This window comes from Cyanistes caeruleus, chromosome 2, assembly GCF_971803275.1.
Source record: "Cyanistes caeruleus chromosome 2, bCyaCae1.hap1.1, whole genome shotgun sequence".
NCBI classification, from domain to species: Eukaryota; Metazoa; Chordata; class Aves; order Passeriformes; family Paridae; genus Cyanistes; species Cyanistes caeruleus.
The window spans coordinates 71,048,637-71,071,160 of record NC_141702.1 but is presented as its reverse complement, the minus strand read 5'-3'; the positions used below and the strand labels follow the sequence as shown (position 1 = coordinate 71,071,160).

At 37.4% G+C, this 22,524-nt stretch overlaps 1 protein-coding gene across 3 annotated transcripts in view; it reads left to right on the top strand.

Moving 5' to 3' along the window:
• The window catches only part of DISC1 (DISC1 scaffold protein), a 190,248-nt gene that overhangs the window by 69,749 nt on the left and 97,975 nt on the right, over positions 1-22,524 (top strand). For all 3 annotated transcript variants that reach the window (XM_086877818.1, XM_086877817.1, XM_086877815.1), the window contains exons 7-8: positions 9,066-9,120; positions 13,606-13,708. In XM_086877818.1, the coding sequence (XP_086733944.1) occupies positions 9,066-9,120; positions 13,606-13,708 (158 nt within the window). The remainder of the gene's footprint in view (positions 1-9,065; positions 9,121-13,605; positions 13,709-22,524) is intronic.

Here is a 22,524-nt window from a genome sequence, read left to right as displayed (position 1 = left end):
TTCCCTCATTTTTTTCCCTTTGATAGAGATGCATGATGAAATGAGTCTTGAGCTGCTAGATGTGCAGACAAAATGGTGACTTCTATGCAGCACTGAATACAGCCAGAGCTTCTTCACCAAGTAACAGGAATGAAGAAGAGAGAGCTCTCAGTCTGGTTTGGTCACTTGAGCTTTGGAATTGACAGTCTTTGCACAGGTTGAGGAAGTGCTGCACGGCCTCAGAAACTGCTCTTGCTGTTGTCCTCTTCTGTTTCAGTCATAAGCTCTGGGCATGAGAACCTTCTGACAGCTTTAGTTGCTCCCCAAGGCCTGTTTGGTTGACTTAATCTCAGTCAATGATAAATCATGTTCTACGATTTGAGGATGATGCACGAACCACTTTGTGTATTTGCCTTACTGCCTTGATTGAAAAAGGGCCCTTTCATGCTGCTCTGACTTTGTGGGGTTTTTTTACAGCTTAACACAGAATTTTGAAACTGTTCCATGTGGTAGGATTCATGTCTTTGACTATGCTACATGAGATGAACCAAAATATTTTTTCAGGGTTCTTAAAATACAGCTGATGTAACTGCTGCTATTATAGATAGATATCAGGAAGATGGTATGGTGCCTATTTTTTAAAATAAAATATTTCTCTTGTTTAATGATCCATTGATCCATTTTTTCCTGTGCACTACAGCTTCACAAAACCTGCAGCAGTGGGCTTGTGGCTAGGAGCAGAACCAGAGGGGATGTTCCCTGGCCTGTGAGGAGGACTCTGCCCTACAAAGAGTCCTCAGAGGGACTGTCCTCACAGCCAACTTCCTCTGCCGCAAGGGGATTTTAAAGGGAAACTCCCAATTTCTTAACAAATGTCATAATCCAACTTGAGCCTTGATAATGAGATTGTCTCATTTTCAGCTAGTCCCATAGCTGTGTTTGTCTTGGACAAGGCCATCATCTTGGCTTTCTCTAAGTATTTGCCTATAGTCTTTTGTGAGACAAGTCACAGGTGCAAGAAGAGATCTGCCTCTTCTTTTGTGAGCTGATTAGGAGGCTCATCTTTCTTGTGGATAGATAGGTGTTTTCCTCTCCATTTTGTCTAGGATTAGTTTCATTCCTTTGTTCTTTGCATAGGATAGAATGGTAGAGTTAATTGGCAAGTGGCTTTGTTTCCTTTCTTGTCGGAGCAACTCTAGGAGGAACTACGTATTGAAAGCCTGGCATGCCATAAAATGTCTGTGCTTTGGCACATGAAGTGAATTTCCCTTCTGTGAAGGTGCAAACGTGGCTCAGAAGTTCGTAATGACTCTGGTCCCACTGGCGGATGAGTGGGGACTCTCATTGGAGGGAGGAAAAAGGGCTTCAGCTTTTAAAATCTCCCACACTGTAGGCACTGACCTTCCTTGGGAACAACAGGGGGCATTAAAAAGAGCAGGGAAAGGAAGGAGCCAGTCTTACAACTTTGAGGACAGAGCCGTTGCTGGCAACCTGAATTCTTTTGGAGCAATCCTAAAGGCAATTTTTTGTCCTTCCAAGCAGTGTTGTAGAAGGAAAAAGTCGCAGCAGAAGGATAAGTAGCACTTGCTTGAGTACCCACGTGTATGGTGTAACGAGGAATCTGGTTTTCCCTTCTGAGCATCTGGTTCCCCCTGCTTGCTTGAGCAGCATCCAGTGGGACATAGCAGCCTATAAAGCCCAGGACACATATGTGCTGATTCCTCTGGGTATATGCACAATGAGATTTACTTCTCCATAGGGAAAAATGACCAGCTGTCTCAATCAGTGTGTGATACTGAATTAGTTTTTATATAATGAAGAGAAACAGCTAGCAACAATATCCAGGGACAGACCCTTTCAGTCAGAGAAATGAAATGGATGTTATTCTTAGGAGAATAATTGCAGCTGCTGTGGGCAAGCTCTAGTTTTTGTGCACTCCAGACAGATGTAGCAGAAGAATGGAGATCTATTGATATGTCAGAAAATCTGGGGAAAGTATTAGTTAGGATGTGATGGACTGCTCCTGCAGATAGCTCTTTGATTGTCCCTTTGTTCTCAGTCTGATGCTCCTGTTCCTGATAGCAGCTGAAGCAACAACTGCTTCAACCTCCCTGCAGCATCAGCTGGCAGAAGAGTGGTGGGAAATCCAGCACCATATGAATGGTTTGGTTGGTTGAAACAGCCAGCTGTCGGAATGGTGATTTATAGGACTAGAAGATTTCTCAATATGTGGCAATAAAAATGGAGCTTGTTGTGATGATTAAAGATGCCAGCAGCATCTTCAGGTGTCTGTGAACTGATTGTTTCTGTTAGAGTGATTTTATGTAAAAACCCCAAAACCATACTGAGATTCTGCCTCTGTCCAGGTATTGCTGGCATTTAAAAAAAACAATTTTTAATCATTCTTATAAAAAATCGTGAAGTGTTATCCAATGCCCTGGTTTTTCTTCAAGTCTCCTAACTGGGGCTAGTGTCTGGCAGCACTCAGCAAATGAGAGTTGACTCAGTTTAGAGTTTTTATGTATGCAAGAGCTGGGCAGGATAATGAGTTTTTAAAGTACACTTCCTACGGGTGTCAATCTTTGAGAGTTGACAAAGGCAAGTACAGTCACTGAGCAACCCGTGAGTCAGTGAGAAACCCTACTGGTAAGCTGAGGTTATACAAACGTTGGGAAAGTGTATTTCCAGTTCTGACTCTTGAAAAACCCTGAGTGGGAAAGCAGATGTATTTAAGCAATCCTTGATGTATAGCAACATCAAGAAGAAATACTGCTCTGCAAATGATAGCTTGAAGAAGAGCAAATTGCTGGAGAAAAAACAGCTCTCTGATCGCTCAGAGGTAAGTGCATAATTTCAGGTTCTCATTCATATTCCTTTGAGAACTTTGTAGATTGAAATGTGCATGAAAGTATGATACTCCTGTGCCTTAAAGTCCATCTCTTGATAGTAGTTCTCTCAGATCAGATTAATTTTTGAGGCTGGAAGTTTTCCAAGGTGAGACTTTGCATTTTACTTCTAATTCAGTTGTCTAGTCCTTGCGGCTGCCAGAGATTTCATTTTCACTATGAGTAAAACACAACTTTTCTCGTATTTAATGTCCAAGTCCTTGCCTCAAGAGCATTCTCAAGTTTAGATAAAGTGGATTTTCACCCCATCAGCTGAGCAGAAATTTTGTATTTTTATAATTTTTAACCTAGCTCTCTCATCATATAGGAGTTTTCTGTGGGCTGCATTATTGAAGAAAAAATCAGTTTATTTGGAAAATCCTGACTTAGGTTAAAAGGGTGATTTTCCTTCCCATTATAAAGGTATGCTGCTGTGAAAATATCATTGTTTTAAGTCCCATGGATCATTGCACAAAGATGAAAAAGAACTTACATCCTTGGCTGAAAAATCGCTTTCTCGGTATGGTGATACTCAGGGGTGTAGCCCAGACAGGCTCATGAAGCCATCACACAGAATGAAGTCTTGTTATCCCATAAATTTCTTGATTAGATAGAATCAAACTTTGTGGTAGAGCGTTTCAAAAGAAAATAAAAAGTGGTGGTTTACTTTAGTGCGTTTAATGCATTCTAGCCCTGAATGTCCTTAATTGAGAAGTGTAGGGCCAGCAACACCCTGTAGGTCTTGTCCTGGTAAAAATCTGCCCATGGTATCTGTAAATAATAATATGTTGGTTTTCCTCAAGAAAACTTTGGTAACAAGTATGTTTTCTCTTTTTGTTTCTTTCTTTAGTCCTAGTTGTACATGTCTAGCTTAAAGATGCCTCTTGTTAAATACAGTTTTGTTCAAAGCTTTTTTTTTTTAATTTGTTTTCAAAACTTGCTGATATATACCCAATGAGGGAACTATAAAAATACAGGGAAGTTATTGATGGATTTGATTTTGTATTGTGGATTTCTTCCCTAAAGGCACAGTGAAGTCCATACACTGAAGATTTTTGGTGGATTTTGATGTAGACTGTAGCAAATATCTACACCAAATGTTCCCCAAGCAGAACTTCTGATTTTTTTTAATTTTTTTTTTTGCAAGGGACTGGTCAAAAGCTTTTTTTTAAGGTCAGCTTCTGTTTGTTGTTAAAAGAAAGATTACAGCTGTAGGGCTTGGTTTATATATTTTCATCTTCTAAGAGAGTATAGCTTCTTGTGACTTAAGAATCAGAGGAAGAATCACGTTAGAAGATGTAAAGCTGTAAAAGCCATGCCCTCTGCAGGTTGTGATCATGAGAATGAGATTATTCTTTGCAGGCATTCCCATTACTCTGGGCCAAATTCAAACTGTAAACTGTTTAAATTTGCTGATTTTATCTAGGAAGGAGTACATATTTGTATGAATTGAGAGTTCAGCCCATCATGCTTTTTGCATATACTCTTAGTGTAGGCTTCTAGGCTGTTGTTCTTGAATTACAAATTCAAATACGCGTAATTTTAAATTGTTCTAACTTGTGCTTAGTTTTAAAGAAATTAAAGTGCTTTTTGCTTAAGCACTGTAATGTTGTGTGAAGATTGAGTGTAATGACAAGATCTGTAATAATTTTTTAGGTGACAGTAATGTAAAGAATACTTGCTATCAAAGGACATTTTACATATCTTTCAGTGTCTTCAGGCAGGGATCAACGATGACAGCTTAGTTTCTCTATGAAAAATAAGGATTTTTAGTACAGGATTTATTTGTTTTATACTGGTTCCCTGTGTGTGGTATGTTCTGTTGTGTGGATATAGAAACTAAATTCTGACTACGCTTTTTATTGCTGTATAGCAATTTTATTATTAATACAGGATATTAACACAGGAACAGTTTCCATTTAAGCAGTGTGTATATTTAAATATATTGAATGTGGGGAACAGCATGAATTGCCTTTTGCCCATTTGCATTCTTTGAACTTTTTCTTAGGAAGCAAAACATAAATACATAATAGCTTGGTATGCAAAGGGAAGTATTCTAGCATAGTGGAAGGAAAGACATTCAGAAACATGCCTTCCTTTCGGAGAAAGACATTTTTCCCAGTATTGTGCTAGTTAGCCTTTCTTTGAACAAAGTCACTTCCACAATATCTGTAATTCCTGCATGCAAATTGAAACTTCTCAGAAGATTCTTTAAAAGGCATTTTAAATTTTATCTGTTATACTGTGACACTTAATCTCCTCTGTGGTTATGTAGGAAGCTGTCATGGAGTGAGGGATGTGTGAACCAGACCACTTGATTCTTATTCTTCCCTCTGCCCCCTATTACATTGAATATGTTCCTTTATTTTGCCTGCACACCGTTCCCAATTATGAACATCATCATCTCAGCAGGTTCCAACTGTGTTATTACAATTAAATACACTTAGTAGCTATTCTTTAATATCAGTAAAATTAGGTACTTAAAGGATACTGCCTGAAGTGTTTGGCTCTTAAAATTTTTCCCATGGTCTGTTGTTCCATGCCAGATCAACCTCAGTTCCTGAACATGCAGCATTCCCACACCCTCCTGCAACTCTTCAGCCAAAGTCAGTCTTTTGCCAAGGTATTCCTTCATGTGTCATCCAGGAATTGCATCATTCCTCAGCTCCTGCTTTCCTGTTCTTGTCTAGCCTGCATACAGTGATATTCTGGGATGTAGCACATGTAAATTCCTTCTCTTCTTTCCTCCTAATGGATCCCAATGTCTGTAAGTCCATGGCAGGTCATTTAAATGAAAGGCCTGTGTGACCATCTGCATGAATGGAGATACTGCACATGATGTATAGATTGCTGTGGGTTCTGCAAGTGTTAAAACCCTTTATTTTCCTTTATATTTAGTCAGTTAAACTTGGTAAATTGAATTCCTGTCTTAATCTAGTCCTTTCACCAGCTGGGTCAAGAACTTTGCTTTCTCTGTGATGGAGTTAGCTTATATTGCATTTGACAAGTAAGATCTAAATGGTCCTCGTAATGGATTGCTAAGACTGTGAGGAGGAGCTGTCAAATTCTTGATTAGCTGTTCTGTCAGAGAAGAATAACAACGAGTCAAAACTATGGATGCCTTCCCAGGCAAGATTTTAGTGTTGTTTCAAAGACCTCTTTCTTAAGCCATTTACCCTTGTAGTAATACCTAAAGCAGCTTTTAAGCAGACAGAATACCCCTCTTAAAATGAAATATGATGCTCCAGGGTGGTTGTAAAAGAAAATGCTGTTTCTGGTTCAAGTCACACGTAACAGATCATGGCGGTTAAAGCTCTTTGTTGGTAGAATGAATCGGTATTGACTGCCTGGTTACTCTTGTGGGTCATTACCTTGTCAGTTAATTGGAAAGCTTGTGAGGGGCTTCTCTGTGACAGTGTTTTGCGGTAGAAGAAAACAACCTGGGAATAAATGTAGTTAAAAGCAGTTTGTAGTTGGTAACGATGGCTGGTTCGTACATGGTTTTGATTGCTGTGTGTGCATTGTACTCTGGGCTAATCTCTGTGAGGGGTAAGGGATTCCTGTGGTATCACTCTGAAGGCTAACAAGGATTGGAAACTGAATACTACCGTCAAATTCGTACCATAAATAAAACAAATACACTTGTAAGTGTCTATGCTGTATCTGTAACAAAAGGATCTTTAGATTTGAGTCTCTGGTTAATCCACCTATCACTTGGGTCAGATTTGACCAGCTTGGGTCAAATTAATTGCTTACTAATTATATCCTTTATTGATTTAGGTCAAATCAATATAAAATTCCGTTAAAACTATAGTTCCACAAAATTATCTTAAAACTGTAGTTCTACTGTCATTGAAGCGGCAGCATTTGTTTCCTTATTTATTTTTCAGTAACTTGTTAGAGACTCATAAAAAAGAAATCTGAGTAGAGAGAGAATGTTTTTTCTCACTTTGCACCTGGTCCTGAAAGTCTGCATGGATTTCTGCATCCTTGTTATCAATGCAGATTTGGCAACTCAGTCCTAGTTTGCAGTGCTGTTTTGGATGCATTGCTTCAAAAGAGGTTAAAAATTATCTCTCTTCCTGTTAGCTGTGTGAGTTGTGCAGAGCAATTAAATGTATGAACCTGGGGGGGAGCTTTCTGTGAGGAAAGTAAGCAGATAAGAGGAAGAGCTCATGGAAGATATTTGTTAGAATTGCCATCTATATGCTGTTGTTCTTCTGGCTATAACTGCACTTTACATTTTCTTATGGCCTGGGTTTTTAGAGTTGAATTTTATGAGGCAGTTTCAGTACAATTGGGTCAGTCACCCAGTATTCATTCAATTACACACTGCAGCCTTGCTGCTGCCCCTTGACATCTGTACACAAAGCCCATCTTTTTTTTACATAACCTGATCAGCTCAGATGCCAGTTGTGGGAGATGCTGAAAGTCATTGGGAACTCCAAAGCATAAGAAAAGAAGTGGCTAAATAGTTCATTCCCTCTGGCATGCCCAGAGGCAAGCAGGGACCTGATAATGGCATCATTACACCAGCAATACTTTGTGTTTTGCACATATATTGCTGTAGAAAGGGGAGAAATTTGAGACTCTGTGAGAAATGTCATTAAACACTTTTACATAGGTAGGCAGCTGCATTTCTGTTTGTTTCATTGCACAGGCGCTGGGGTGGTAATGAGGTGTCAGGCCTTGCTGGGCTGTAGATAGGAAAGGTGTGTGCTCCCTGAAGCAGGGTATTAGGGACAGCAATGCAAATAGATTGCCTCGTTAATGTGATTAAATGATACTCTGAATTCTGCCTCTGAGGCTATTTCACTCCCATGTGCAGCTGGGCAAGATGGTCCAACCAGCCTTTCTGTAGATCATCAGTAGCTGAGTGCAGCTCCAACTTCACTGCTTTGGGATTCATGCTCATGAAAATGCTGACTCTTGAAATAAGGCTCAGTAAGTGCTGTGCTTGGAAAATAAGGGCAGGTTCTCGAAAGAAAACTGAAATGCATGTAAAAGAGAAATGCCTAGGCAGCAGGAGCTGTGTGCATGTCAAAAGAGGCACTCAGTCATAGTGTGCTTTCTGAATAACAGTGGCTTGTGTTTCTTCCACCTGTAAGATGAATACATCAGTGCCTTGTCATGCAAGAGTATCACTGAAATAAATCCAGTGATGTCTCTGATATGTTTGGCTATTTCAATGCCAAACACTAGTGGAAAACTCAGAAATATATCATTAGTTCTTATTTGGGAAAAATAGTAATGGTAGGGCATGAAAGAAGCTGAGTTTTTATAACACAGGCACGAGGAAAAATTGAGATGCTGCTAATGAGAAGTGCTGACTGTCAGGTACACAGAACTGAGGTGTTTGACAGAAAAGAAAATAGCGTGTGATAAAATAATTGAACACTGTATAAAAAGTGTACACCTCCTAAGCTGGAGAGAGGGGAGTATTAAAGTTGCAAAAATAACCTCTCTCCTAACTCCTGATGTTTGCTTTTACTTGGATTTTTCAACTTCATTTTAAAAATGTAAAAGGTGGATTTATTTATGAGAACCAAAGGCAAAAGTTTACTTTAGATTTGGTAATATAAGAGTGGGAAACCTATATGCTTATATTATGTGGAAGAAAACCTTGAATTTTGTTCATAGAAGCGTAGATGATGCCTCAATTTCAGCCCACTGTTCCATCAGTTTGGTACAAATATTTGATAGGTTTTTATGGATCTAAAGAAACTGGGTGCTGGTAACATAAAATTACTGTGAGAAGAAGTGACTGTAGTTGGACTTTTTCTGGCAGAGTTGAAAGCTGGGTTGTCAGAGGATAGTAAACTGTCAGTTCTTTGTGAATTGAAATGCTTTTGTGTTAAGGTTTTGGATGATACTCTAGGAAAGCACCACTCCTGGACATTGCCAGGAACTTCTAAATTTGCTTTAGGTATTATGATCACACAAATAATCATAATTGTGTTTCAAATGGTAAGTAAAATCTGTATACTCATTAATAAAGAGCTGCAAAGGTGGTGTTGGTTAGTCACTAGCAACCCTGAAACTAAGCATAATTTTTGTCTTGATATTGACTCTGCTGTGTTTGCATGAGTCAGCTTAACACTTTATTTCCATATGAAAATATGTCTTGTGTAGCAGGCCATATTGAGCAGAGGTTAACCTAATTTATTTTTATTTTATTAATTTTACTTTAATTCCTTCTAGCCTTCAGGAGAAAGAACAACTGTTCAGCACATCCATTAAAGAAACTACTGCCAAAGTAAGTACATGTTTTCAGTTCTTCAGAATATTTATAGATGATATCACCCATCTTATTATATTGTCTTTGTTTTAGGAAGTTAGCTTTATGGTGTTCCTTCTAAGAAGATTTTGCACATAAATATTTTCAAGCATACACTGAAAAGCCCTCCCCAACTTTTTGTTTGAACAGGCCACAGGGATTATAATACTTAAGGAAGCAGATGGAGTCATCTCTTCTTTCTCATCTTTTTTACTAGTGATCAGTCCTCTTGTTCAGGTCTCTATTCAGGAACAGACTACTCAGTGTCATGAAATCATGGTCATAGCTGAATGTTTTAGCTCTTAATGCAGAATCTCTTACTTTCCTCTCTAACTGGTTTTGTTGGTATGAAGGGAAGAGCATAAATGAAGTACCTTTTTACTCCACCATTTCACTAATAATCTAACTAGCAATCTCATTTTCATACCCTTTAAAAATACAAAGAAAAGCGATACAGCATATTTAGCATAATTTTTGTTTCTAACTAGAAATATTAATATTTTTCCTTTATATTTCTTATTTCATAGGCTTCTTTCCAGAAGTGTAGAACTCTAGTTTTATTTCAGAATTGCCCACTTTGAGCAACTTATGGAGTGTTGCTCCATGAATACTCTAGAAAAAAGAAGATCCATTTACTCTAGCCAGTTCACATAGATCCATATGAAAGAGGAAATTAAAAAATATTTCTGGGTTTTGATTAATAATGAATTTATATTCTGAAATAAACTTACTTTTCACATTTTCTCTAATGTCAGTCATGTAAATCAGTAAAAAATTTATCCTTCGTAATCTGATCTTCCTAATCATCCTGACCAGCACTTTCACTGTGCACTGTTACAAAGATAATTTGAAGACTGCATCTCATTGCCAATTTCTTCCTTCTCTTCCACTTTATTTTGAGCTCATTTTCTCTATTCCTTGCTTATACCCACATCTTGCAAAAATTAATATAGACTATAACAGTGATTCCTCCTGTATTTTTTAAATGACTATGAATAAAGTATCAAGAAAATTATTTTAACTGACCTACACCTCATCCACTAAAATGAATGAGACATTCAATACCTCAACGTGATCTTTCAAGTGTTGTTTCAATCTATTTGCAAGCTAAAGCATAAGCTACAGAATTTGCCTTTTCCCCAGAAAATGTCTCATGAGGTGTTATTTTATCACCATGGTACCTAGAGACTTTTTCAGTAACAGCTGAAGCATTGGGTAACAGTAGAGAAGTCTGTGAGGTAGAATTTCACAGATTTATTTTTTTTTCCCCCTTTAAATTTTCATTAGACAAAATACTATTTTAATTTTATTCTATTCCTATGTGATGACTTTTATTTGTTATAGGAGATAAATAGGAAGCATGTAGTGACATTTCTCCAAATAATTTCCTATTTAGTTTATTCATATAATCTCATCCTATTATTTTCATCTCAAAATAAATAGAGCTGGTCTTTTAAACCCTTTTATTGTATGGGGAAAACATTCCTTTGTCAAAGGTCCTTCCTTTTCCCCAGTGCCACTGGCATTTCTATGGCCTTTTCTGCCTCCTCTCTCGTTTTCAGCTGTGGCTGCAAAAGCGAACTTCTGCCTGCTAATGAAGGGAGGGCTGTCCCTTATTCACCACTTTCCTTCAGAAATTAATATCTGCTTTCAGTAATGGCAAGATTGTGCTGTGTGGGAGAGCAGGTAGACTGTTCCCTCCTTTAGGCAATGTTAGCAGAATTTCTTTATCTTTTCCAAGGTGCTGTTCTAAAGAAATATGAAGGTTACTCAAAACTTCTTTTCTCTGGAGATGATTGGAGAGTCAATTTCAGTGCTTTACTTGCTGTCCTTGTCCCTGTTTTTGTCACTTTAGATTAACATCATATACTGGAAAGATGGAAGAGGATGACAATGGACAAACTTGCCTTTGATATTTTGCTGTTTTTCATCTTGATTCCACATATCTTTGCTAACCAGCTTCCCACTAGTTTCAGATAGACTGCTTTTTTGAATAACATTTCAGTCTGAATGCAGATTTATAAGGTATATTCCTAAACAAGAGCCTTTTAAAAAAAAATAAATTAAAAATCTGCTTTAAAAAAACCTCAGAAACCACTGAAGAGGATTTTATAATAAATACAGTAACACTTGGCTGCAAAAACATTTTCCTGAAACTGAGAGTTTTTTTTAGATTTTGAGCCTGTTGGTCTGTGGGTCACAGCAGAGCTGGTCTCTGAAAACAGGGAGAGGGCATTGTTGGGGCCACAGGCCCCCGCAGTCAGGCTGGTTACAGAAGGATGGTGTTCACTGGAAGCCCAGGACACTGGCTCTGTGAATGTTCACCACCTTTGTTAGCTAACAAATAACCTTTCCTTAGCAGCTGAATAAGCTACTGCAATGAATAATGGTATCTGTTATGAAGATACAATAATTACAAAAAGTGAAAAGAATTGGAGCTTGTAGAGTAGACCTGATGTGACGTAGAAGCAGTGCCATTATTTTAGGGGATATTACTTTGTCTTTCCCACTTGCTCATTTAATTTTGTTGAACTATGCCATATGATAGGTCTGAAGATTAATGTTGTTCATTTATCTGCAGAATACATGTGACATAGATACAAGCAGAGGCCCGGCAGCCTACTTATCTCATGTTCCAGAAGAATCATCTCCGAGTTGGAGGGACTGCCTTTCTGCCTCTGGTCCCTGCATTTGGTCCATTAATAAAGAGTGCCAGCGTGCTTTGTTCTGACAGTGGGGCTTACAAAGTGGACAGTGCTCACTAGAAACTGATTAAACATCCCAGCTTATTTTGCATAATTGCCAAACAGCTGTCTAGTGATAATGACTTTAACTTACTACCAGCATGGGATATATTCATGCAGTTTTCATGGAGCTGGAAGATTCCCCATCTAATTGCAATTCACTGAGCCATTCAATGCCCCTAAAGAGAGAGTACTGCTTGGAAAGAAGTCATTAAAAACTTTCAGATTTATTTTGGAGATGGGAGACAGAAATGGCCTTTGGGTTTTTTAGGCACGTTTATTCACCTCTGACAAGTTTGGGGTTTTAAAAACATTTTAACCGAATTAGCCAGTGAGTCACTTAGAAGGGGGTATTGGAACAAATTGAAATATCTGGGAATTTATAGTAGATGCAGAAGCCATATGTGTTTTTAAATTAATAAGATGACTCTGAAGTCTTTATTTCAGAGTAACAGTTACTGCTTGGAGGGTAGTTCTGTTGATTCAAAAAAAAATTTACCCATTTATAGTTAATAAATAGTCTCAGCAAAGGAAGAGGGTCTTACTAACTTAAAAGAATTTAAAGATTATTTTATATATGAATTATTATCATTTAATTGTATGAACAGATAACCATTAGAACTATAAAGTTTTGCTCTTTAAAAAATGAAGTTATACCTGTGCCTCTGTTAATATGCATAGAGCTTGTTTTTGAGGAAGGAAAAATAAAAGTGAAGGACGACAGGGAAACTTCTCTCTGGAGATTTCCTTTCACATGACATCATTTCAGAACTGGCCTGTGCCTGTCTTGGCTATTGCTTTAGTTTTGGTTCCAATGAATACAATGTTTTCTTAAGTGTCAGCTACTATTTCAAGAAAGTGTTTGGCGTCTGCCTTCAGAACAAGGGATTTGCCTTAGTTCAGTGAAGGGTCTTTGCTCATTTTGCTTTCCTTTGCAAATGATGCAATATGGAGTAACCCCAACATTTTTTAATATGTGGGACTTGTATAAATTTTGCATGCTGTATAAGCTCCTTCTGAGGTGGCAATGTACACTGAAATGTAAAGTACAGAAGCGCCTGAATTTGCTTTATTTTTTTTCTCTATTTTCTCTCTCCATGTTTTCAATACCAAACTGTATTGAAGGACCTCCAGTTAAAAAGATAAAAAAGAGAGCAAGGGGAAGTCAGAAACCTGAACCCTAGTCATCTGTCTGTCCTGACTGTGAAACAAAGTATGGTGTCAAGCTGATATAGCCTTATTTGTTGCCTGTGTGAAAAATAAGGCTGCTTTGCCTTTTTTCATTTAAAATGCAGAGCACGGTATATTTTGTATAAAAATCAGTGCACATTGTATGTCATGGAATTTTAATCTCCAAATACTGGCTTACTTATGCTCCACTTGAAGCACAATCATTAATACTGAAATTGTGCAGAATTTGCAAGATGGCCTTTCTTCTGTGTGCAGCCTGAGTGTGTAATAGTGAAACATGTCCTCTCTCATGCAGGTAGTTAATGCTAATACCATTCTCTGTTTTAACAATAGAATGTGCAGCACAGCCTGGAAATTTTGATTCAATGTTGGGTGTTTCTGTAAAGACATCACTTTTTATTAAGCTTTTTTACCTTGCTGCAGGATGTTATGTCATGTGTGTTAACCAAGAATGTTTGAAGCCCCATTTCAACTGCCTTATACTTTTACATGAATGAATTCTGTATCATGGCTGTCTGCCTCAATTTAGGTTTGCACGAGTCAGAAACTCTGCAGTACTTTGAGGAGGAAAGTGAGTGATATTGAGACTCAACTACCAGCTCTACTTGAAGCCAAAATGCTGGCTGTTTCAGGTAAGTTTTAAGTGATGAGAAGGATTAACAGTGTTAAGGAGTCTATTAGAGCAGTTACTGACCTCTTCATAACAGACTTGTTAGGGAAAGCTTTTCATGTGCTTGTGTAGATCCCTTGAAGTTGTGACCAGCCTGTCAGAACAGGGCTATGCTATGTCTTGTGTAAGGTACTTCAGGTCACTCTCCTCAGTTTGGAACTGCTGGCAAAGCTGATGCTGTGTGGTAGACAATTAATGTGCAAAACACATGGTATTTTTCCATAGGTGAAATTGATGTGTAGTCATCCATTGCTGTTCCAGGACTTCTCAAGTTACATTCTTAGAGCTCTCTAGCTAAGTTGTAAATGTACAGCTAAGGAATCATAAGTACAAGTCTGGCTTTAAATGACACTTTAAAATGGAATACAATAATTGGCAGCTTCTGCTGTTCAGATCATTAAACAACTAATGTTGGCAGCAAAAGAGCACTTTCATCCTTGGAGCACTCGTGCATGTTATTTACAAGCAGTAAAACACTGAAATGTGATTACAGAGTGTGATACATTACAGCCTTACGTGTCACTTGCTTGGGATTGCTGCACTTTTCAGCATGGAAAAAAGGCAAATCACAGTCCTTTCTTTTAAGTTGAAAGAAGTGGGTTTTCTAGTTCAGCAAATGGTTTGCAAATGTTTCAGGAGGTGTCTCTGCTAAACACCTGCCTCAGAGAGGAAGCTAAGTAGAAGGGAATATGGACTAGAGTGCAAGGAGTTACACCAAGTAAAGAAAGGCTAAAGGGTTTTTGATACATGTTGAGATGTAGCTCTCCATATGTGATTTATATATTAAGTTATATGTAAGAATCTATATTGCACACACAAATTATTTTAAAATGAAACCTTGTACAGCGTCACATGTTTTGTTTGCCAGGAGTGGATCATGTGGGCTTGAGCAAAGTCCTAAAGCAAATTAAAGCCCAGATTTTGTGTTGATGCTGAGCATGCTCAATTCCCGTATTTCTCATAAAACCTTTTTTAAAATGTAAGTCTTTTTTATTTCTCTCCACCTGTAAGAGGTAAACCAGGCAATGGTCCTTCTCTACCCTTAGACTGTTTAAATGTAGGTAATTTTATCACTTTCACAAAAGGGGTTTTATGGCTTAGGGACAAAACAGCCCATAAACTGGTCATGCAACTACATGTAGGAAGCAGTTGTCCAGAAAAGCTGTATCTCAGTCTGACACTTGGAGAGAGTGAATGACAGCTTGAGGATCATTTCCAAAACATTCATAACAGCATTTTATACTTGTTAGCTCTTAAAAGAGGCTGTTTGTTGCAGGAATGAATTCCAATTTAATGCTGCTCTTAATATAAACTGTTTTTTACAATTGTTTGACTGCCTTTCTATGTTTTTGAGAAGTATCAGTGCATTTTCTTTTCTTCTTTTACTTCAGGGAATTTTAATGACTGTGAATGGTACAATCCTAATTTTTTACTAAGGCAGAATTCTGCATGGCAGAATTAAAAATCAAGGACGAAAGGTAATTTGGTGACAGTGGATACTGTAATTTCTTTACCTCATTTTAAGATACATTTAGTCAATGTGGTGGCACTTGTTTATGTAAAATGCAGAGGTATATACAGAGAACACAGGGGAGAGACAAGAATAAAAAGAAAATTATTTCTTTGAAGGCCTGAAAGTAAAAAAGTGAAAAAAAAAGAATCTGAAAACACCAGAAATAGTCTTAGAGCACAAGGTGAATAAAATCAGAAAAGCCAAGATACAGTGAGTTGCAGCTAGCTAGCAGAGAAGCAAATCAGGAAGAAAAGATTTGATAAATGCAGAAGAGGAAAGAGGAAGTAAGATATAAAAATATGGGGGTTGTGTTGTTGGGTTTTTATAACTTAATAAGGCAAAACCAGTGAATAGTGGATAATGGAGAAGGCTAAATTACTTTAGTTTCTGTGTATTCCTGTGTTAGGATTAAATGAATGACACCTCTTGAGGAAGGCATAGTTATGAAGCAGGTTTTAACCTTCTAAATACTAGCTAAGATTAAGCAAGACACTTCATGTACATATTCCCTGGTCTCTCAGCCACCAGTGTTAATGAACAGCTTGTCCATACTCAGTTGTTAGAAGTTGGAAGAATGTTCAGTTGGGTAATATGCACTTGCTTAGGGACGGTCTTGGAACAGCCTGACGTTCAGAAGAAATTACAGCATGCATATGAAAATATGCTGTAAGAAAGTTTAGTAGTCATAGTAAGAGGTTTTCATGTAGTCTGGAAACATCAGGCAGGGTTAAATGTCTGTTACTTCTTCTTATGTAGCAGTTAGATAATTCATTCAGACAGTTTCTTCAAGAACACTATTAATGGATACTGAGAACAACTGTTTTGCTCTATGCAGATGTCACATAATTTTTGATAGAAGTAGCATTTTTCTTGAGGAAGCAGTAAGAGTTAAGAGACTGGAACAGTGTCAATGCAAAAACGGTGACTGTATCCCAAAAGTTAGATTAGATGAGCTAAAAAGTGAAAATTATGAAGTGAAAATTAGCTTTCAGAGCTTATATGTGGTGACTTAATGATGTGATGACTTGGAAAGCATGATATATACCTCAGCCTTTAATGGCTATCTTGACAGCTTCAGACAACATTCATTTGGTGCATGGACTGTACTTTCTAATACAAATACATCGATTTAAAATACTGATGTATTTGCACCAAAAAAAAAAGTAAGAATGTAGTTTGATATAATTTTTGGTGGAAAATGCTCTGATAAATGCAATGTGAGCATAAGTTCTGTTAGTCTCATCAAGGCCGTACCATGGAATTTAAGGCTGTATGATAAATGATACTGTAAAGATATGAGAGACAATACTATGTGTATAAATGTCTCTTCTTCCTATTATTTCATCCTGGGAAGAAGTACAAAATTAAATTTAGAAAAAAAGAAAGTTTGTGAATGTTTGGATTATTGAAGGCCATAAAAGAAATTGAATTAAGTTCCAGTGAGCTTTCTAATGGGAAAACGAAAAGAAGCCCATACTTACATGTTCAAGAGGCATTTTTATCAACAAGTGCAAATCAGAACCTTTCTATCAACACCTCAATTACATCTGATTGGCCTGTTGGGATGAATAACTAATAGTTAATACTCTGGAGATGCTAGTCCAGAATTTTCCTCCAGAGAGAATTAGAAGGATCCTATGTTATTCCAGTTATTATGTCAGTAGCTTTAGGTAATTAGAGCTAACAAGTTGTCCTGATGTTACTGTTGATATGTACATCTGTAAATTCTCATAGATGAGCTATTATAGTTTAGCATCTTAGTTGGTCTTTTTTTAATTATATAAAAACACTTTAATGCCAGTGCTTAGAAACCTGCATGTGATTTTTCTAACAGCTGCTTCTTACAGTGGCTCTGAACATGCTCATAAAATTTTGTAATCAGTTATAGGAAGAACATGACAGTATGTGATACTCTGTTCTTTCTTTTAGTATCATGTTACTATTTAGCATGAATTTTTTCTAGGGAATAAATTTCAGATGAAACAATTTGAAGCTTGTAAGAAAATTCAAGTAGGATGATGTTTAAGCAAGTGTGAACATAACTGTAGAAAATTATTGGAACTTATTTTCATACTTTGAGCTGTTTTACACGAGAGGAAATAATAAGAGATGGCGTGTTTCTGTTGTTTTCTTAGTGAGAAAATAATTTGGGAATAGGACTGAAGATGCAAACTAAAATGAATTTTTAGTCCTGTTTCATCTCTTTCCTATATTTGAATAAAAGAGGTTTATGAGGTACATTTTACAATGTTTTCATAGACTCTTTGAGAACTTTTTTTCCTCTTGAGAATGCATATTAGCATGGGACTAGATAGCCAGAAAGTGGCTTAATGAGAAGCTAAGCAGGCATGAATGAAATTCTGTTTATTATGTAGTTATCCATGAGAAGCATATCATTAACTTTCCTTCTGTTTTTGAAAACACAAATTAGATCCAAATATATAACTTAGAGTGAGGTGACTTGTAATTTGAAAATCTTGAAATTGTCTATACCATTTAGAGATCATGTGTCATGGTCCTATAAATATCATTATCTATATTTCATTAAGTACTGGCAAGTGGGAGCTGCTTGGAAATGATGTTGTGGGATGATTTCCAGCAATACAATAAGGTTTTTTCCCTTATTTCAATGCAAAAGCATAGTTTTATAAATAACATGACATAAATACGAGATAGCATATTTCACAAAGCCTAATGTTAGGGCTGTTGGCTCTCTGGCTGCCCTTTGATGCTCATTTAGGGCAAATTTTGCATAGATCCAACTGTAACAAATAGTGCCCCCCAGCTTTCCAGATTTGGTGCTAAGTATTCCTGTTGGGAATGAGTAGGTTAGGGGAGGGGGGACAGAGCCATCAGGCTGGAAGATGCCAGTGCAGGCAGACGGACATTTTCAGCCATCCATCTGTGGTTTATGTTAATGTGGATGCCTTGTTTTCATGCTTGTGCTGTAGTCTGTCATTTCAATCAGAAACATGAATGGACACATAGTTCTTGGTATGATGTCTAGTTCTTCCCCAGACATGCTGCTCCTAATTTGTCTTTCACTGGAAGGTAGTGATGTTCCTGGTTTCTTTTCTGTTTCTGAGAAATGTTGTTTGGTGATGGTTGCAGAACTTGCTTGATCTTAGAGACAAAACCAACAATGCTCCTTTGTGCCTTCTCACAAAGGCTCAGTTTTTTGATGAATTGGAGTCCAATAGAGGGCTGCATCTTGTCAGATGACATAGCTGGTTCCACACTTGCCTATTCCTGATTCCAGCAGTCGCCTGGGTTGATGGATCAGAGGTGTACTGAGATTAATTCTGCTTCATGACTGCAGTGTCTGGTTCCAGCATACAATTCTGTGTATGGTCATGTCTTCCACAATACTCACTTTATATATATATATATATATATATATATTATGAAATAAAATTTGCCACCATGTATTGATCAAGCAGTGTACTTTTTGTCATGCCTATTTGAAAAATAATGCTAGTGAGTCCCCCAAACCAACTCTCTAATGGTCCCTCAGACTTCAGACAGCTCTGTGTTGTGGTTTGTCCCCAGCCAGCAGTAAAGTCCTTTGTGGACATTCTCTCTGCTCACACTGGGGGAGGAAAGTAAAATTTCTGTGTTGAGATAAGAACAGTTTAATAGCTGAAGCAAAATAAAATAGAATAGTACTAATGTTAAAAGTAACAGCAATATTAATGGTAAGGAAAAGGAGAGTGAGAAGGGGCATAAAGCCCAAGACAAGCAAGTGATGCACAATACCAATAAAGTGATGCTTACCACCCACAGACCAGTGCCCAGCCCATTTCCAGGCAGCTATTGGACCTTCCCAACCAACTCCCCCCAGTTTATTTGCTGCATATGATGTTCTGTGGTATGGAATATCCCTTTGTCCAGTTTGGATCAGCTGTCCTGGCTGTGCTCCCTCCCAGCTTCTGGTGTACTTGCTTGCAGAGCATGGGAAACTGAGATGTCCTTGATTTTAGGCTAAGAACTGCTCAGCAACAGCTAAAAACATTAATGTCTTATCAACATTATTCTCTGCCTAAATTCAAAACACAGCACTGTACCAGCCACTAAGAAGAAAATTAACTCTATCTCAGCCAAAACCAAGACATTATACTGTTTGTCTTTTTCGTCTTGTTTTCAAGTCAGACTGGAAGATATTACTGGCTTTCAGTGTACTTCAAGGGTAACTCATTGTAGCTGAAGTTCCAGCATGATATGTGACCAGACAGCAGAAAATCTTTTCTTCTGTTGGAGAAGTCAGTCATGAAACAACTTACTCTCTTTCACTCCTCTTACCTAAGCAGCTATCCCTGGAGCAGGAGAGAAGGTCAATTTATCTCTTTGGCAGCTCTTTTTCTTTTTTTTTTTTTGGTTTTTTGCTCAAAGGAGACATATTAGGTAGAAGAGTTGTGAAGGGAAGGTGCTATCCCTCTGTAGAAAGGGGCTGTGTTGTGGTCTGGAGGGCATGAGAGAAAACACTTGTGGAAGGAGACAGATATCTCTTTCCATTGTTACTACTGATTTGAAATGTTATTACTTTGGGGTTTATTTATTTGTGCTCCCCACTGCCCTTTTGGGATTTTTTTGGTGTTTTGTTTTTTTTTTAATATGGGTGTATATATATTCCTGAGTTGTTCCTTGGTGCCTGATTGTGTCCAGGTATAAGAGGCTCTCTGTGTCTGAGAATTGCTCCTCCAAATGTATGTCTGTGGGGTCTCTCGCCTTCTTCTAGCTGGCAATTACCTGTCAGGATCACATCAATCACATAGTTGAGTTATGCTTCATAAACGCATTGACATGTGTTATTGCTTAAAAACAATAATTGCAATTCAAATGTGCTGGATTTCTGTAAAATGTTTCAGGAGATGGTAGACTGTCCTTCATTCACAGTTTATTTTCTCAGAGGTGCAAACACACTGGCAATCCTTCCAGAATCTTACATTTGTCATGTCTTTAGCTTTTTCCCTTTCTTTTGTGAGTAGGTGAATGGTATTTATTTTCTTCAATTTCTTTTGTGGTGTTGAAATTACTTTGTATCCTCATTAATCACAGGGTGGAAGATTTTCAACCTTGTATTCTGGTACCATTCATAAACACTATGGTGGCAAATGCCCTGAGCTAAAATGTAAATTTTCACTTATGAATTATTAAAAGTAGTGCTGTAAGTATATGAAGAATTAATTTATAGATAATGATGAAGAATGACCAGTCTATTCTTTGTTACATTTAAGCTAGTGTCCAATAGATAGGCTTTATTATTAATGAAAAATTTACTCCTTTGTACTACAATGAACATATTTTCAGTGGGGCTGAGACTTCTCTCTTTGCTTCACGTATAAATAATGGTAACTATGAATGTATGTAACTTCTGTCATGAATTTGAGAAAAAGTGTGAGTAAAAAATTCGTGGACCCGTAACTTTGTCCTATGTTTTGAAGGGGGAAATCTTTAATAAAGTTTAAATAATAACATATTTCTTGTTTTTTGGTAAAATTGAACAGATTTCAAACCGTATTTTTAAACAATTTGTTACTGCTAAATTGTATCAAAATAATGTTATTTTACTTCAAGACTACTAAATGGGCAACTATCTGCCCAATATAGTAAAATCTGACAATGAGGTATTATAGTGGGCATGAGTTTGTGGCATGTAACTATATCTATAGAAAATATATTTGATGGATACAATACTATTTAGCTGTAGCTATACAAGTAAAATTTTAGGAATAGAGAAAATAAGAGAAATATAGTAATGTTTACACTTTGTGAAAGCAATTATATGACTACTTTCTGCCTGGAGATTTTTTTTTTATTTTTACTGTTTTTCCTGTGTGGGTTGTTGTGCTTGATTTGGCTGGTATTTTTGGCATTCACATCAAGCTGCTGGAGCTTACCTGATGTCACTTTCTGTAGAGGATGAAGGATGCATGGGAGGAGAGAGCCCCAGAGGGCAAGATTATGGAGGAAGATTTAACTTTTTTTGTTGCTGTCTTTCAAGGTAGTGGTAATGTTCAGTCCTTCAAAGTGAAGAGTACATGCTCAGTTCCTTATGACAGTGCACTGCAAGCACCTCACCCTCCCAGGGCACTGGGAACTGCAAGTCTGCTGCCCCACTTTGCACTCAGTGTGTTTATGTGAATGTGGATGCAGTGGCTAAAATTGCACATCTCTAGCAAGCATCACTGTGAGGAAGGAGGAAAGATGGGAAAAATGGCATCTTGCTCTCCAGTCGCCTCCATATAATCTCTGTCCCAAGCCCTGGTTTCGACCAGAATCTCAGCCTTGGTCTTAAGACTATTAATTCCTTAGCTTTGTTTTCTCTGTACAGATTTTCTGAGCAAGCAGTTCTATTGGTTGCATGATTTTTGAGTTTCCTAGGAAGAGTATTGAATATTCTTTTATATTTTATATTTATCGATATAGATTATATATATATATATATATAATTTATATACAGTACTCTACTGACTTAACCAATATCAACCAACTAGAACTCTCTCATTGATATGGCTGTGTAAAACACAGCTCTGAGTGTTTGACAAAGTTATTGTGTTCACTTAGGCAAACTAATTATTAAATTATCAAAGGGAGAAATGTTAACATTTTGAGAGCATTAGCAGAATAAAGTTGACATATGTCTTCAGAATGTTTGTACGGCATCCAGTGTGACATCTCAACAAAAAAACAACAAAAATAAAAACACCAACAAAAAGCCCACAACAAAACAACAACAACAAAGAACAACCCAGGAGGGCAAGTTTTTCAATGCTGGCAGCTATGGATTATATATGAATTTTTTAATCAACCTTCTTCTGGCATTTAGAAAGCAGTTACTTTGGTTGCTGGGATTGAGGTCAGAGCTCACTGGTAATGGTACTTGTGATACCTGAGTTTTTGTATGCTCTTCTGAATTTTCACTGCAGACCTTCAGACTTTTTTGCTGTCATGGGAAGCTGCATCAGGTAGGGTGTCTTTTGCTTTTGAGTTTGTATCTGGTGCTATTTCCTTATAGCCTCAATTTCGATATAAACTTCTCCTCTGGGAATTCATATCCATTCAGTATATATAAAACTTTCATATGCAATATCATACCTTTTTCCTTGCTGTCCTCTGAAATGTAACAGCAGGCTTCAGATTCTAATGAAGATTTTCTCACCTTCATGTTTTATTAAGCCTCCTGTGCTTTGATGCTTGGATGAGTTCAGGTGGATAAATGTGGACTCAAGTCTTGTTACCTTAGAAGCATCTGATTATTTGCCATT